At 52.4% G+C, this 17,010-nt stretch overlaps 1 protein-coding gene across 3 annotated transcripts in view; it reads right to left on the bottom strand.

Moving 5' to 3' along the window:
- The window catches only part of ABCC3 (ATP binding cassette subfamily C member 3), a 55,473-nt gene that overhangs the window by 2,251 nt on the left and 36,212 nt on the right, over positions 1–17,010 (bottom strand). Inside the window, exons 18-30 of one of the 3 annotated variants that reach the window (XM_021929025.2) lie at positions 15,829–15,996; positions 15,306–15,492; positions 13,620–13,734; positions 13,321–13,465; positions 13,006–13,213; positions 12,508–12,818; positions 11,154–11,353; positions 10,878–11,004; positions 9,266–9,367; positions 5,359–5,505; positions 5,009–5,167; positions 4,249–4,415; positions 1,373–1,567 (exon numbers count right to left, since the gene is read on the bottom strand). In XM_021929025.2, the coding sequence (XP_021784717.1) occupies positions 1,373–1,567; positions 4,249–4,415; positions 5,009–5,167; positions 5,359–5,505; positions 9,266–9,367; positions 10,878–11,004; positions 11,154–11,353; positions 12,508–12,818; positions 13,006–13,213; positions 13,321–13,465; positions 13,620–13,734; positions 15,306–15,492; positions 15,829–15,996 (2,231 nt within the window). Of the gene's footprint in view, positions 1–1,372; positions 1,568–4,248; positions 4,416–5,008; positions 5,168–5,358; positions 5,506–6,680; positions 7,122–9,265; positions 9,368–10,877; positions 11,005–11,153; positions 11,354–12,507; positions 12,819–13,005; positions 13,214–13,320; positions 13,466–13,619; positions 13,735–15,305; positions 15,493–15,828; positions 15,997–17,010 lie in introns of those variants that run through there. The other 2 variants (XM_021929026.2, XM_017950569.2) reach the window with 2 other exon arrangements.

Genomic DNA, 17,010 nt, shown 5'->3' on the forward strand with positions numbered 1-17,010 from the left:
CCAGTTCACTCCCGTGAGGCTTCTGAGTCACCCAGCCCTCTCTCCTCAACCTCCAGCACCACACCTTGACATCTGGCACAGTGAGGGAGTGGTCTGCCTCTCCAAGGAAGCCACAAGCTTCTGAGGGCATGGCCCCTTCCCTCATCCTTGGAGGGCCTAGTGCAAGAATTAGAGCAAGGGGCTGGGGAGGACACTGTCATTTCTCAGGATCACCTGCAGTTTAAATACCTTTCATTGACTTTTGGTTTTTTTGAGACAGAGTCTGGCTCTGCACCCAGGCTAGAGTGCAGTGGCGTAACCTCTGCCTTCTGGGTTCAAGTGATTCTCCTGCCTCACCCTCCTGAGCAGCTGGGACTACAGGTCCCTGCCACGATGTGAGGCTAATGTTTGTAGTTTTAGTAGAGATGGGGTTTCACCATGTTGACCTGGCTGGTCTTGAACTTATGACCGCAAATGATCCGCCTGCCTCGGCCTCCCAAAGGGCTGGGTTTACAGATGTGAGCCACTGTGCCCAGACTTCATTGACTACGACAATCCCACGAAGCATCATTTTCATTTGAAACAGGCTCAGAAAGGTTTTGCAAATTGCCCAGGGTCACACAGCAGCCTGAGACTCTGAACCCTCTGGCTCAGACACAGTGCTCTCCCCACAAGGCTCAGCTCCTCATGGTGCTGTCAGGGTCCAGCTGCTACCTGAGCTGCTGCTTATCTGCAACCAGAGTGGCTGTGAGACACCAATGAGGTGAGGGACATGCAGGCACTCTGCCAGCAGGTTTCTCAGGAAGTGATGAGACTCAGCATGAAGCCTCCAGTTCCCTTTACATCGCCTCACGGAGGAGGCAGGATGCAAGTGGCCTGCGCACAAATGCAGTGCCTGTGGAGCCCAGTGTGCCCTTCCCCATGTGTTAGAAAATGTTATTGTTGGTGCTGGGCATGGTGACTCACACCTGTAATCCCAGCACTTTGGCAAGTGGATCACTTGCAGTCAGCAGTTCGAGACCAGCTTGGCCAACATGGTGAAACCATCTCTACTAAAAATACAAAAATTAGCCGGCTGTGGTGGTGCATGCCTGAGGTTGCAGTGAGCCACTGCACTCCAGCCTAGGCAATAGAGCAAAACTCTGTCTCAAAAAAAAAAAAAAAAAAGAAGAAGAAAAATAAATGAAAATGTCATTGTATACCCCACCCCTGAGCCCAGGCCACCCCACTCTGGTCTGCCCCTTATCTAGATCTCGGGAAACTCTGCTCTGCCCACCATGCCCTAGCAATCCCAGGAACATTCCCTTGTTCGATAATCCTAATCTGCCCTGCCCACTCCTGATGCCCCAGGTGGCCCCACCAGTTCCCCATTGCTCAGGTTTCCATGTCCCACCTGGTGTAGTCCATGATCGTGTTAAGCCGGTGTGCGATGGTCAAGATAGTGCAGGTATCAAACTGGGTGCGGATGGTAGCCTGGATGAGGTTGTCAGTCTCGAGGTCGATGGCAGCTGTGGCCTCGTCTAAAACTAGGATGCGGCTCTTGCGGAGCAGGGCTCGGGCCAGGCACACGAGCTGCCTCTGGCCCACGCTGGGAGTAGAGAAGGTAGGCATTTCCGGCTAGGGGCCTCCCACCTGCCTCCAGGCCTCATTCCCAGACCTGTTTCACTCCTCAGCAGCCCAGGACTGGTTTTCTGTCTGACTTTTCCCATTTCTGCCACAGCCCAGCCCTCTGGAACGGAGCAGAGTTCTGGACACCATTGGGATAATGAGGGGCTTGGGGAACGAGCCAGTGCTAAAAGGCATTGTGAAATCCCTGGTCTGCTCTTGGCACCCTTGGCCTCCTCTCTCGGTGCTTTCTTCCCCATCCTTGCTTTTCAACTAGTGTCGTGATGTTTCTCTGCTTCACTCTATCAGTCATTTACACCTTAGTAAGAACATGCTTGCATGGCTCTTCTCGGATATTTGCAAATAGGCCACATGATGCCATCTTGCTGAGCCTAATATCACACAATTCAGGCAGTCACCTCCCACCCCATAGGGGATACAGACCAGGGCTCTGCTTCAGGGACAAGAAAAGGGCAGGGCAGCGGAAGACCCGGGGACTCTTTGTGTCTGGTCACTGAGGAGGTAAAGGAGGGGCAGGACACACGCCTTCAGCCTCCTGCCGTGGAAGCCAGAGCCAGCAGACAAAATGAGGCTGTGTTCCCAACCACAGAGGCCGCAGCATCCGCACATCCAAGGACAAATACCTCAGCCCTTCCCAAAGGCGTGAGTCACCACAGCCGGAGTAAAGTCCAGCCTCTTTCCCTGGCCCATTCCCGCAACTAATGAAGGTTTTGGCAGTAGAATGAGCCGCCGGATAGAACTCAGGGCTGATTTATGGTGGAACTGGCACAGGACACAGGTTATACTTAAAGTGGCTACAAGCTCAGTGAGGGAGGAGGGGAGCTGCTTTCTGTCTCTGATCCTGGCATGTGTCAGGGTGGGGCATGCTCTGGGGGAAATGTTAAGAGCAAGCAGGTGAGAAGAACGGATCAAGCAAGAGATAGTCATGGGGCACAGGGTCTGGAGAAACCATGTTTGTCCACCAGCCACCCCCACGTGGTTATGTAAGTGAGAGCCAGTTACGATGCCCATTTAGTCTTAAGGGCTGCCTGGGTGGCAAGGGAGTCCCACCAGTTGTCCAGGTGAGGGACGTGACTGATACAGCAAGGAAAGGTTTGGGACAGAGCCAGAGTCCCCGCTCTGCCTCTTACCAGCTGAGCTGCTGCGGGGAAATCATTTCAAACTGTGGAGCCTCGTTTCTGGCCCACAGGACCACAGTAAAGATTAAAGGAGAAAATGGAGGCCAGAGTGCTTTCAATATTGTTCAGTGCTGGGCAAATGTAAAGTTCTGTTTATTTTTTTCTTGAGACCAAGTCTTGCTCGGTCGCCTAGACCAGAGTGCAGTGGCAAGATCTTGGCTCACTGCAACCTTTGCCTCCAAGGTTCAAGCGATTCTCCTGCCTCGGCGTCTCAAATAGCTGGTGCCCACCACCACACCTAGCTAATTTCTGTGTGTTTAGTAGAGACAGGGTTTCACCATGTTGGCCAGGCTGGTCTTGAACTCCTGCCCTCAAGTGATCCGCCTGCCTTGGCCTCCCAAAGTGCTGGGATTACAGGCGTGAGCCACTGTGCCTGGCCTTGGTTTAGTTTTTGAGGTCTGGGGAGGCTGCATGAGTATGGACTGAATATAAAAATGAAAATAGGGAGGAGGAGGAGGAGAAGAGGGAGGGAAGGGAGGAGGGGAAGAGCTGACATTTCACAGGAGCGCATCCAAGCGAAGCGCTTTTCCTGTCATCACACTGACCCTAACACTGCTCTGTCCAGATGGTAGCCACTGGCCCCATGTGGCTATTAGCACTTGAAATGTGACTAGTCCAAATTGAGACATTCTGTAAATGTGAAATACACACTGGATTTCAAACTTGTATGAAAAAAACGCAAAATATTTCTAATACTTTTATATCAATAATGTGTTGAAATAATAATATTTTAGAGATACTGGGCTAAATATAGTATTATAGTTTATTTCACTTGTTTTTCCTTTTTAAAAAGTGTGGCTATGAGAAAAAAACAATAGTTACGTATGCATGGCTTGCATTGTTTTTATTGGGCAGCATAATGCAGAGGTATGGACTGTTATTATCTGCCTTTTAGAGTGAAAGAAAAGCAGGCACAGAGAGGTTAAGCAACTTGCCCCAAATCACACAGCTAGCACAGGTATAGGTATCTCCAACCTTTAGACTCAGTAAGAGGTGACTACTGGCCCCTCCGATGCATAGCCCAGTGGCTGAGGACATAAAATCTGGGGCTGTAAGAAAGCTCTGGAGGGAAAAGGGCTTCTTCTCACCTGCTCCATGGGTTCCATCCAGAACCATGCTCCCCAGCCCAAGCACAGCCTCGACAACCTCACTGAACTGGTTCTCCCAGAGCTGGTTCAAATCCCAGACCTGCCTTCTCCCAGCTGTGCAACTTAGGTTTACCATCTCTGAGCCTCAGTTTCCTGATCGGTGAAGTGGGATCACGGACCACCGCTGGGGCTTGTGTGAGGAGTCGGCGGGACAATACACCGTGCCGGGCACACAGAATATGCTCAATACAAAAGGACAGCCCTGTGTACATCCTGGCTGGCCTCATCTCTGTGTCATTGGTGTCAGGTTTCCCAGCATCTGCCAGGGTTCCCCGGGGAGGGCTGCAGTTCCTGACCTCTCCACTCCCAGCGTTTACCTGAGATTCTCCCCGCCCTCAGAGCACTGGAAGTCCAGGCCTGCCGGCTGGGAGCTCACAAACGTGTGCAGGTGGGACAGCTCCAAGGCCTGCCAAATGTCTTCCTCTGAGTATCTGCCAAAGGGGTCCAGGTTCATGCGCAGGGTCCCCGAGAACAGGATGGGGTCCTGGGGATACAACGTGGCCTCAGAGGCAGGCAGCTTAGGCACTATAAGGAGCCATGGGCCCCAGGTCCAGGGAGGAAGAGAGGGATTAAGGTGGCAGCACTCCTACTCTGTCCCTAGCTCCCCAGAGGAGACAATGGCCAAAGAGATAGAAAATTGCCTGTGGGGGAGTGATAAACCTCAGCTTTGCCAATCACGAAGACCTCTGCTGAGGCGGGAACCAGATCCACTAATCTGACTCCAGAGTGTCCACTCGGCATAAAAAAAACATCCCAGAGAAGACAGAAAAAGTGAAATGTAATTAGAGCTGGTAAAGAGACCGGGACAGAGTCTCAGGGGATGGGGTTCTTGGAGGGGTCCTTCCCCATGTGCTGGCCCAGGAGGTCAAAGGACAGGGCCTGACTGGGCAGAGCAAGTCTGAGCTTTCCAGATCTGGGGGTGGCTCATTGGTGGCTCTGCTCTGTGCTGTCTGTCCCTCCCCACCTGCTGAAGCCTCTGATACTGGGGTCCCAGTCTCCATCCTCAAGCTACAGAACAGGGTGGGGCCTGCCTCCAGGGCCGTTGGTGAGTGTGGCCAGTCCATGCCAGGCTCGTACCTGCGGGATGATGGTCAGCTGAGAGCGCAGGTCATGGAGGCCGATGTCTGCCACATTGAGGCCGTCGATGAGGATTTCACCCTTTGCCGCCTCCAGGATGCGGAACAGGCAGAGGGTCATGGAGGACTTGCCAGCCCCAGTGCGGCCCACAATCCCCACCTGGACGGGAAGGAAAAGGGCTCTCAGGGGGAAGCTGAGAGGTCACAGGCGCATCTCCAGGACTCCCCTGGAGGTCGAACAAACATCTGACTGGAGCACTTGCTCTCTCAAAAGACCCAAGCTCCCCACAAGGGCTGTGGCCATGTCCACAGGCACGAACACACATGCAGGTCTGCCCATCACACACGTACCTTCTCGCCACCGTGCACTTGCAGACTCAGGTCTCTCAGCACCAGATCTAGGCCTGGCCGGTAGCGCACAGAATAATTCCGGAACTCCACCTCCCCACGTGGGGGCCAACCTTTGGGAGGGCGGCTGCCTTCCACCACCCAGGGTGCCTGGCAGGAGGGGCAGATGGGGTTGCATTACCTCCTGCCCAGTGCAGCCCTCTCTCACCTTTCAGTCTCTCTTCCCCAAGACCCCTCAATCCTCCCCCACTATGGTCCCTGGGAGGGTCCTTGGCACCCCTATAGCTCAGCCTTGTGTTCAATGACCCCTTTATCCCTCTAACTTTATTCTCCACAAATCTACTCCAACACTCCCCTGTCCTTCCCCTCCCAGTCTCCCTGCTTGCCTGTGTTCCTTTTTCAATTTTTGAGAGACAGGGTCTCAATCATGGTTCATTGCAGCCTTGAACTCCTGGGTTCCAGTGATTCTCCTCCCTCAGCCTCCCTAGTAGCTAGGACTACAACAGGCACATGCCACCATGCCTGGCTAACTTGTTTTGTTCTGTGACAAGTCCTTATTCTGTCACTCAGGCTGGAGTGCAGTGGTGCGATCACAGCTCACTGCAACCTTGACTTCCTGGGCTCAAGCCATCCTCCTGCCTCAGCCTCCTGAGTAGCTAGGACTACAGGCCTGTGTCAGCATACCTGGCTAATGTTTTAAAGAGAAACGCTGAAGAGACTGTGTCTTGCTGTGTTGACCAGACTGGTCTCGAACTCCTAGCCTCCAGGGATCCTCCTGCCTAGGAGGATTCCCAAAGTCCTGGGAATACAGGTGTGAGCCACTGTGCCACACCTTATATTCCTTGAAGTGCCCTCCCTGCCTGCCCTAACTCCCCCTCTTATTACCTTTACCCATTCATTGTTACAGGGTGGCAGCCCAGTGCCAGGCAGTGGGGATACAATGGTATCCCCATTGAAACAGTCCTCACCTTCATGAGACTTACGTTCTAGTAGAGGGAGGCATATAATCAACAAACAGATAAGCAAATCTATACAATGTAAGAAGTGATGAGTGCTAGGGCCCAAGAAGTGCTTAGTGTTGCTGCTTTATCCAAGGTGGTCAGGGAAGGCTTCCTGGAGGAGGCAAAGACTGTAGTAAAGACCTGAAGGAGGTGAGGGAAGAAGCCAAGTGGATATCAGGAGGGAGGGCATGCCGGGCAGAGGAAACAGCAGGCATAAATGGCTCTAGGTGTGTTCTGGAGCACAGCAGCAAAGGCGAGAGGTAAGAGGCTGAGGCAGTGGTGGCCCCATCATGTAGGGCCTTGCAGGCCATTGTAAGCACTATGTTTTTTTTTTTGTTTTTTTTTTTTTTTTTTTTTTTTTAACTCTGATTAAGATGCAAAGCCATTAGAGGGCTGTACACAGAGAATGACGTGATCTGATTATTTTTTTTTTTTTTTTTTTTTTTTTTAAATCTCTTGGCTGCTACAAGCAGAATAGACTAGCAGGGCATAAGATGATGGTGGCTTTGAGATAGGACTGGCTACATAACTTGGGAGGCCCAGTGCAAAATGAAAACCTGAGGCTTCTTGTTGAAGAATGATGGAGAATGTCAAGGCGCTGACGGCAGAGCATTACTCTAAACGCGCAGCTCTTCTGGGAATGGAGACCCTGCGACTGCTCAGGCTATGTTCCCGTGGAGCCAGCCCTGCTTCGAGGCAGGTTCTCCTCGTGGCCAGAGGTGAAAAAGCAGAGCAGCAGGCGCAGACTGGTCTCGCGAGGAGGCACTGGAGAAGAGAACGGGCCGTGGGGTGGAGGGCAGACATGTATAGGATACAGAGACAGGAGCACGGGTATCCCTGCAGTAACGGGGCTGCTAGACATGAAGCGGGGGAACTGGAAGCTCCCAGAGAGTGAGGGGTGAAGGGCTGGAGGGTGATGCCTGGGGAAGCCAGGCTGGGGTCAGGCAGGCGGACTGGCAGGTGCAATGCAGGCCACAGAATCCACAAGGACTCCAAGAAGAAGGGAGAGGTCATTTTATTGGGACGTTGCTAAGAGGTTGAATTAGATGAGAACAGAAAAGCATCCCCTGGATTTGGAACCAGGAAGGTCACTGGAGGAGCTGTCTCTGTGGAGCGAGGGCCAGAAAGAGGACTGCAGGAGGCAGATGAGATCAAGGCTGATGAGGAAGTGGATGGAGCTTGTGGAGACCATACTTTAAACCATGCTTCACGACAGAGGAGAACAGAGAAATGGGGCAGTGGAGTGCAGGGGGGAGGGTTTGCGTGTGTGTCTGGAATGGAAGATGCGATGGAATATTTTTGCATGTGGATGGGAAGCGTCCAACAGAGGGAGCAAGAATGACGGGAGATGGAGGGTGGGACTGAGGAAGCCAGGTCCTTAAGCAGCCATGGGAAGAAATGGAGGGGCTGGACTTTGAAACAGGAAGGGATGATTCCTGCTAAAAGTGAAAAGAAGACGACAGTGAAGGAGACACAGGCGGATTTAAAGACCGAGCGGCAGGAAGGTTGAGGGAGTTCACATCTTAGAACCTACTTTTTCATGGAGGTGTCAGGAAAGGTCGACGGCTGAGCAGGAAGGAGATGTGGGGTTTGAGGACAGAGATTATTCAAAAGATGTTTTTCTGAACGTGAGAACACGGGCTTCTTGGGGAAGCAAAGTAGGAACATGCAGCCGTGGTGTGTGGTTATATACTTGTCAACTCAGTGATTTTTCTCCTGCAAGGCTTTTTTTTTTTTTTTTTTAGACAGAGTCTCACTCTTGTCATCCAGGCTGGGGTGTAGTGGTGCAATCTTGGCTCACTGCAACCTCCACCGCCTGGGTTCAAGTGATTCTCCTGCCTCAGACTCCCAAGTAGCTGGGAATACAGGTATGTACCACCACGCCTGGCTATTTTTTTGTATTTTTAGTAGAGATGGGGTTTCACCATGTTGGCCAGTCTGGTTTTGAACTCCTGACCTCAAGTGATCCATCCGCCTTGGCCTCCCCAAGTGCTGGGATTACAGGCATGAGCCACTGCACCTGGTCTCCTGCAAGGTTTTAAGTGCTCGGTGCAGGCTTGAAGAAGGCAGATTGGTGGGCTCAGCGGGGGTGGGGTTTTGGAGGTGAGTACAACTGAGAGAGAAGGGTGAGGCAGGTGAGAGCATTTGTGTTGGTGGAGCATAGACTCTAGGCTGGCCGGGGAGGGAGGTGAAGGCAGAGAAGCTGATGGACAGAAACACAAAGGGGGGTCATGGGATTGGGGATCCCAGTGAAGGCAGACTGCTGTGACAGAGGGGGACTTGGAACATGAGAACAAGGAGGGATAGGAGCGTGGGCCAAAGTTGGGATACTTGACACCGATGCTACAGCTTCTGGGCATGAAGAGGTCTGAGGTGTGACCATGAGAGGGGGCGGTGGAGAAAAGTCTGGAACCCCTAGTAGGGGACAACTCCTTTTCCCCAACAAAGGGCATGCTGCCCCACCTCCACTTTGCCCAGGCTGGTCTGTTTGACTGGAATGCTCACCTTCCCACTGCCCACCCCACCATCTTACCTAGTCTATCAAGGCCTGTCCATCCTTCTCATCTAAGCTCATCTGCCCTGGTCACCCTAGCCGAAGGATCTCCCTCATCTGCCCACTCCGGGTGCACCACACCAGAGCTCTGGTCATCCATTGCAAAGCCCTGCAATAGGTCTTACCCCTCCCACCAAATCAGAATCACCTGAGGGCAAACACCGTCTTGCTCAACTCTGATCTCTCTGCACCCCCTAGCACAGAGCGGTGGTTGATGCTCAGTAAGGAGTGAATGGATAAATGAATGAAGAGTCGCATACACAGCTGGCCCTGAGGTTTAGGGAGGGAAGGCCACCAAGCTTTCTTCCCCAGCTACTTCAGATTCCCCCTGTCCCAGGCTCATCCCAGTACCCACCTCTGTCTCTGTCTTGGAGTACTCCTTGACCCTCTCCACAGCCACGATGTTAGACTCCAAATCTGACATCATTCGTATCATCCAATTCAGAGCAAATGTCACCTGGCCAAAGAGACCGGGTTATAGGTGTGGTGATCTCCCCTCCCCACCACAATGGCTTTGGGAGGAGTTCAGACTCCTGGATCATGTGCCCATCAGTGGGATCCTAGCCCATGGATGACAGTGCAGAATTAACCAAGGACCACCTCGTCTGCTGCTTCTCAAACTTTAATATGTATAAGACTTCCCAGAGAATCTCGTTAAAATGCAACGCCGGATTCCATAGTCTGAGGTGGGACTTGGGACCTGAGATTCTTCATTTCTAACAAGCACCCAGAGAACGCTGATGCAACTGGCCCATGGGCCACACTTTGCGTACCAAGGAGTCTTGATCAAAATGCAGAGTCCTGAGCCCCATCCTAGATCTACTGAATCAAAATGTACATTTTAACAAGTTGATTCATATGCACACTGACGCTTGTGAAAACTGACCTTTCTGGATTGCTTTTTGTTTGCCAGCGCGTTCAAGATTTGAGCCACCTGAGGTATTAACAATGTGATCTGCTTTGCAAAAATTCCATTTGCATTTAGGTGACTCTTTGACAGTACAAGCTGGCATCAGGATGACCTGCCTGACCTGCAACCCAGGCTTCAGTCACCTTGTCTGTGTACTTTCTCTGCAAGCATGTGAATGTGAGGGGTATGCCAGCCCTACACTGTCCTGACCTGTCACATGAGCCTACAACTTGCCCAGAGACAAGACAAACTCTGTTTGTCCTTTGGGGCTAAGCTCCAAGATCATTTCTACAACACCCCAAAGCAAGAAAACTCCTCTGCACTTTTTTTTTTTTTTTTTCTCTTGAGATGGAGTCTCGCTCTGTCACCCAGGCTGGAGTACAGTGGCATGATCTTGGCTCACTGCAACCTCTGCCTCCCAGGTTCAAGCGATTCTCCTGCCTCAGCCTCCTGAGTAGCTGGGATTACAGATGCCTGCCACCATGGCTGGCTAATTTTTGTATTTAAGTAAAGATGAGGTTTCACCATGTTGGCCAGGCTGGTCTGGAACTCCTGGCCTCAGGTGATCCACCCATCTCAGCCTCCCAAAGTGCTGGGATTACAGGTGTGAGTCACTGCGGCCAGTCGCCGTTCTGGGCTTTTAAAACCTTTTGTTTCTCCAGCCACAAAGACCTGCTTAGCCTGAAGCACGATGGCCTGCTGCTGGGGGTCTCTCCAGCTGGCGTGTGAGGTGTCAGGCAAGGTCGACGGCTGAGCAGGAGGGAGATGTGGGGTTTGAGGACAGAGATTATTCAAAAGAATTATTTCTGAATGTGAGAACATGGGCTTCTTGGGGAAGGAAAGTAGGAACATCCAGCTGTTGTGTGTGGTTATAAACTTGTCAACTCAGTGATTTTTTTTTCTTTTTTCTTTTTTTTTTTTCTCACACAGTCCCTGAGAGCAGACCCTGTGGCTGGTGCCCATACTGAGCAGGGAGGGGCATTCGGGAGATGCCTGGAACACCTGTGTGGTATCTGTCCCACTGGTGGCCCTGCCATGGGGTCCAGGTCATTCATACCTGCAAGGAGTAGGACACGGAAAGGCCCACCAGCCCCGGGTTCAGGCTGCTCCTCCCAATGACAGCAAATAGTGCAGCAAAGAGCACCACACAGTTCCCCACAAACTCCACTCCGACGCTCAGCCACCTGTGAGGGATCAGATGAGGAGGAAATGGGGCAGGGGCAGGGAGGGGCCAGTTTTCTGCTTAGAGGAAAGGAGGGACAAGGACGCTGAACACCAGAGAGCCTGCTGGGAATTCCTGGAGGAGCAGGGAGTGAGGGAGGCGGCTTCTGACCGGTTGGAGATGATGTAGGGGTAGCAGCTTTTCTGGTTGGCATCCACCTTAGTATCACTGATGGCCTCAAAGTCCCGGCTGCGGTTGTAGGCCCGGATGACACTGGCACCAGTCACTGTCTCCGAAAAGTGGGAGTAGATAGGTGAGCGGCTGACTGATTCCAGCCGCTTCAGTTGCCGTGATGTGGCTACATAGAAGCGCTGATGGAGGGAGAAGGAGTTTGGGGTCAGGGCCATGGAACCCCCAACTCAGTCCTGCCTGTCTCTGAACTCATCCATTTTCAGATGAGTCCTCCCAGCCAGCCTCACTCCCACCACGAGACATCACTGTCTTCCCCCACTTCCAAGGACCCAAGACTTGCGGCCTTGATGTGTCATTCACGCCTTCCCTCTGACTGTCTCTGCTTCAACCCCACAACAACACTGCTCTGCCTCCAGTTTCCATCCTCTCCTCCGTGGCCTATAGTCCTGTATATCAAGGACTATACAGGGTGTCTATCTGATCCTCCCCTAGCCCAGCACAGAGCACAGCCTACAGCATGGTCGCTGTACCCAGGTGTTGAGCATCTGTCCCTGGCAACTGACTAATTCATTACAGAACAGGAGTTCAGTGTCTGCAAAGGCCTTTTACAGTAGCTGTATCACCTCATCTATGTTAAACACATGCATACACGTATGTTTAGATATGTGTAAAAGGAAGGAAAGGATAACGTGTCCCAAACTGTTGACAATGTTTCATCAAAAAAAAACAGCCAACAGGAAGGCCAGGCATGGTGGCTCCCACCTGTAATCCCAACACTTCGCGAGGCTGAGGCGGGTGGATTCACTTGAGGTCAGGAGTTCAAGACTAGCCTGGCCAACATAAAAAAACTCCATCTCTACTAAAACTACAAAAATTAGCTGGGCGTGGTGGTGCGTGCCTGTAATCCCAGCTACTTGGGAGGCTGAAACAGGAGAATTGCTTGAACCTGGGAGGCGGAGATTGCAGTGAGCCGAGATTGTGCAGCTGCACTCCAGCCTGAGCGACAGAGCGAGACTCCATCTCAAAAAAAAGAAAAAAAAAAAGCCAACAGGAAAGTCCCAGTGCCAGCTACAATGTATAACTATTTCATTTTATTCTCTCACCAGCTCCATGAGGAAGGTCTATGAGTCATTCTATTTTACAGGTGAGGCAAATGAGTTTCAAAGAGGTTAAGTAATGGCTCCCCTAACATAAATGTTAAGCAATGACTGCCCCTAACAAAACCCTGTAATGCTGGTGGCCTGAAGCGTCCCAACCCTGTTGCCCCCGCCCATGTGGATGCCCCGCCCCACACCAGCACCACACCCACACTGGAATCACGCCCACCCCACACCTGCACCAAAGTGTAGAGCACAGCCAAGGGCAGGATGACCACAGTAAAGAGCGGCGTGCTGGCCACGATGACCACAAGAGTGGAGATGGCATTGAAGAAGGAATTGAGCAGCATGAGGATGACAGGGGCCAGAAGTTCATCAATGATGTAGATGTCCTTGGAGAAGCGGTTCAGGATGCGGCCTGAGGGTGTGGTGTCAAAGAAGGACTGTGGCGAGCGTATCTTGTTGTGCAGCAGTGCCTGGTGCAACACACGGGCAGCCTGGATGCCACCCGCTGCCATGGCCATGGCTGACAGCATCACTAGGAGCCCTGTTGGAGAAGGCAGAGGGCACTGGCTCACCTGGACTATTGAGCGGGCACGAAGGGGTAGAATCAGAGACATGGGTTGACCAGAGTGGGTTAGGGGGGCTTGGATGCAAGGGCATGGTTTGGGGCGCCTGGCAGCCCAGAGAAGAAGGGATATTGGAGCCCCTTCTGGACACTCCTGCAGGCTCACCTTGCAGAATTCCTAAGGCGGCATAGACGCCCAGCCTCAGGGAAGTGTTGTTCTGTCTATTGTCCACCATGGCATCATTCGTCCAGGCACTGAGCCACACATTGGCTCCAATGGCAGCCGCACTTTGGCCCACATACAGGAGACAAATGGCCAGTGTGGTACAGAGCCCCACAGCCTTGGCATAATCCCGGAACACACTCAGCTCCACCTATAGGGAGCAGCCATGGCAGTCAGGGATAGGAGACTCCATAAACCCTGGGGCTGCTGGGGCCTGCCTGTCCATCCCCTCCAGCCCCTCTTGCCCCACCGACTCACAGTGCCAATCTCTGCTTTCTCCTTCTGGGTCAGTACCCCATCTGCCTTCGCCTCTGTCACCCGCACCTTCTCTGATGGACCCAGGCGCCTCCGGGGTGCAGGCTGACCCTGTCCCTCCCCATCCGATGACAGGGCACTCAGCTGTCTGTGGAGGCAGCTGGTCAGGCCCAGGGAGGGGGCCTCAGGCACCCCCCAGGACAGAGGCTGGGAGTGTCAGGGAGAAACCTGTACCCCACCTGGCAGGGCTTGGGGAGCCCCGATACAGCCTCCTGGAGGGCTGGGGGCTCTCAGGAGCTCACCTCATAAACTGCTTCTGGACCGCATAGGTGACTGGATCACTGTCTGTCAGATCCGTGTGGTTGCTGAGTGTGTCTTCAATCAGCAGTGCCTCATTATCCTCCGCACCTTCCAGCGCTGCAGTGGGGTTGGAGGAAGGAGAGAGTTCAGCTAGTTCTCCCTGCACGCCCCTGGCATCTCCCATTCCCCACTCTAATGAAAGGGGCTCAATGGACAAGCATGAAAATAAAATGAGGGGGATTGAAAGGGCAACAAGAAAGACTTGGGTTAGGCAACAAGAAAAACTTCTCTTCACAAATTATGGAGAAAGGGACTCAAATACAAGGGTTAGGAACTTGGGCTCTGGAGTCAGACTGGCTGAGCTTAAAACCCACGTCCTTGGCTGGGTGTGGTGGTTCACGCCTCTAATCCCAGCACTTGAGGAGGCTGAGGCAGGCAGCTCACGAGGTCAGGAGATTCAGACCAGCCTGGCCAACATGGTGAAACCCTGTCTCTACTAAAATTACAAAAATTAGCCAGGTGTGGTGGTGGGTGCCTGTAATCCCAGCTATTTAGGAAGCTGAGGCAGGAGAATGGCGTGAACCCGGGAGGCAAAGGTTGCAGTGAACCAAGATCGCACCACTGCACTCCAGCCTGGGCAACAGAGTGGGGGGAAAAAAAAAGGGGGGGGGGAAAAAAAAAAGTCTGCATGACTGTAGGCTGTAGGCTTAAAAGAAAATGTGTCTAGTGTGTGAGCAAGAGGCACAGCACTTGGTGAATGTTCAAGGCACGTTGGCTGTACATATACCCATGTGCAAGAAAGCCCAGGAAAGGTCTGTGAGCCAATCCAGAATTGGGGGCTGCGGAACTAGGTCTGGGCAACAAGGAGCCAGGGGCGTGTTGTGAGCCAGAGACTTCAACAAGCTCCATGAGGACTGTAATTTTTTTTGTTAGCTCACTGCTATATCTTAGTGTCTGGAACAGTGCCTGGATATAGTGATTGTCCAATAAATTTTGGTTGATAAATAAATGGCTGTGCCAAGCACTTGCAGACTTGCCAAACTATTTATCCATGAAGCAGCCTTGCTACACAAGCTGGGCCTGGGCCCTCCTATGCTTTCAACAGATGGAAAACAGGCTCTGAGATCGGGCAAGGTGGCTCACACCTGTAATCCCAGCACTTTGAGAGGCCAAGGCGGGCAGATCACGAGGTCAAGAAATCAAGACCATCCTGGCCAACATGGTGAAACCCTGCCTCTATTAAAAATACAAAAATTAGCCAGGTGTGGTGGCGCATGCCTGTAGTCCCAGCTACTTGGGAGCCTGAGGCAGGAGAATCACTTGAACCTGGGAGGCAGAGGTTGCAATGAGCTGAGATTGCGCCACGGCACTTCAGCCTGGGTGACAGAGTGAGACTCCGTCTCAAAAAAAAAAAAAAAAAAAGAAAGAAAAAGAAAAAGAAAAAGAAAGAAAGAAAACAGGCTTTGAGACCGGAGCTGAGGATCTGAGTTCCCACAGTTAGGGTGGAGGAGGCAGTGGGACTCGACTATGTCTAGTCTACTTTCCCTCTGGTGAGTGTCACACACATGGCCCAAGTTTCCCAGAACCTGCCTGGCACGACACTAGGCCAGTCTAGACACACTCAGAGACCCCAGACAGAAGGGATGCTGGGAAGGCACAGGAATCAGAGAGCCCAGGACAGCAGATACCGATCCAGCTGTCCTCCAGGTGCTGGTCCTCATCGGGGGCGTAGTTGTGGAGAAAGTTGGCAAAGGAGCCATTGCGCTGCAGCAGGGCTGGGTAGGGGCCCATCTCAGACACCTGTCCATCAGCTAGCACGATGATGAAGTCTGTCTGGGGCAGGAAGCTAATGCCGTGCGTCACCAGCACTCGCGTCTGGGGAGAAGGCAGCAGGCTGTCACCCCTACCACCGTCGCACACACCCCCAGCACAGGCACGGAGCCACAGAGTGAGTGTGAGGTGTGCCCATGTGCCAGGGAGCTTGGACAAGCACATGGGTGACTCACCTTGTGCTCGCCACAGGCTGCTGAGAACCTCGCAGGTGGGGGAGTTGTCCCCACAGGTTTCTCCTGATGCCCAACCCACATGCCCACTTCTCGCACCTCCTCCCGACACCTCCAGGTCGCATCCAAACCCCTCAGCGTCTCACCAGCTCTCTCTTCGGGCCTCAGATCTCACCTTTTAACCCCCTTAGCCTCCAGCAGGCCTCACCTTGCCTGCCAGCACACCTTCTGGCCCGATGACGTGGTCAAAGATGTGCTTGGCCACATGAGAGTCCACCGCGGACAGTGGGTCATCCAGCAAGAAAATATCGGCATCACTGTACACAGCTCGAGCCAGACTGACCCGCTGCCGCTGGCCCCCAGACAGGTTAATGCCCTGGAGGGAGGCGAGGGGTGGGAAAAATGGGGTCAGACAGGCACAGGGAGACAATGGCCTGTGCACTGTTATTTGGGATGGCAGATTTTTTTGTTTGTTGTTCGTTTTCTGAGATGGAGTCTCACTCTGTCGCCCAGGCTGGAGTGCAGTGGTGTGATCTTGGCTCACTGCAACCTCTGCCTCTCGAGTTTGAGCAATTCTTACGCCTCAGCCTCCCGAGTAGCTAGGATTGATTGCAGGACCACCATGCCTGGCTACTGACTAAAATGTTTTATTTTTTATAGAGACAGAATCTCCGTATGTTGCTCAGGCTAGCCTCGAGCTCCTGAGCTCAAGCAATCGGCCCACCTCAGCCTCCCAAAGTAAAGTGCTGGGATTACAGGTGTGAGCCACTGTGCCTGGCCAGAACAGCAGACTTCTGAATCTGTATTTCACATGGGGCCTAGTCTGTCCCTGCAATGTGTGAGGGACAGAGGTAAAGGGTAAGTCCTCCTGGGGTAGGTGAGGCCATTCTGCTCCATTGGTCACCATCCTGACCAGCTTGGTGTTCTGCCCAACCCATCTATGGATGAATGGACACACAAATGTGTGTATATGTGTGTGTGTGTGTGTGTATATATATATATATACATATATATATAAAATGAAATATCATTCAGTCTTACTTGGAGAGAAATTCTGACACACATGCTACAACATGGCTATGCCTTGAGGACATTACGCTAAGTGAAATAAGCCCATCACCAAAAGACAAATGCTGGATGATTCCACTTACGTGAAGTAGCTAGGTGATATGGCTGAAATATTTGTTCCTTCCAAAGTTCATGTTGAAACTTAGCCCCCCAGTGTGGCAGGATTGAAGGGAAGCATTTACCAGGTGATTAGGTCATGAAAACAGAGCCCTCATGAATGGTTGATCCATTATGGATTAATAGGTTGATGTGTGAATGGGTTACTGGGGGAATGGGACTGGTGGCTTTATAAGAAAGGAAGAGAAACCTGAGGCCGAGCGTG

Source organism: Papio anubis, chromosome 17, assembly GCF_008728515.1.
Source record: "Papio anubis isolate 15944 chromosome 17, Panubis1.0, whole genome shotgun sequence".
NCBI classification, from domain to species: domain Eukaryota; kingdom Metazoa; phylum Chordata; class Mammalia; order Primates; family Cercopithecidae; genus Papio; species Papio anubis.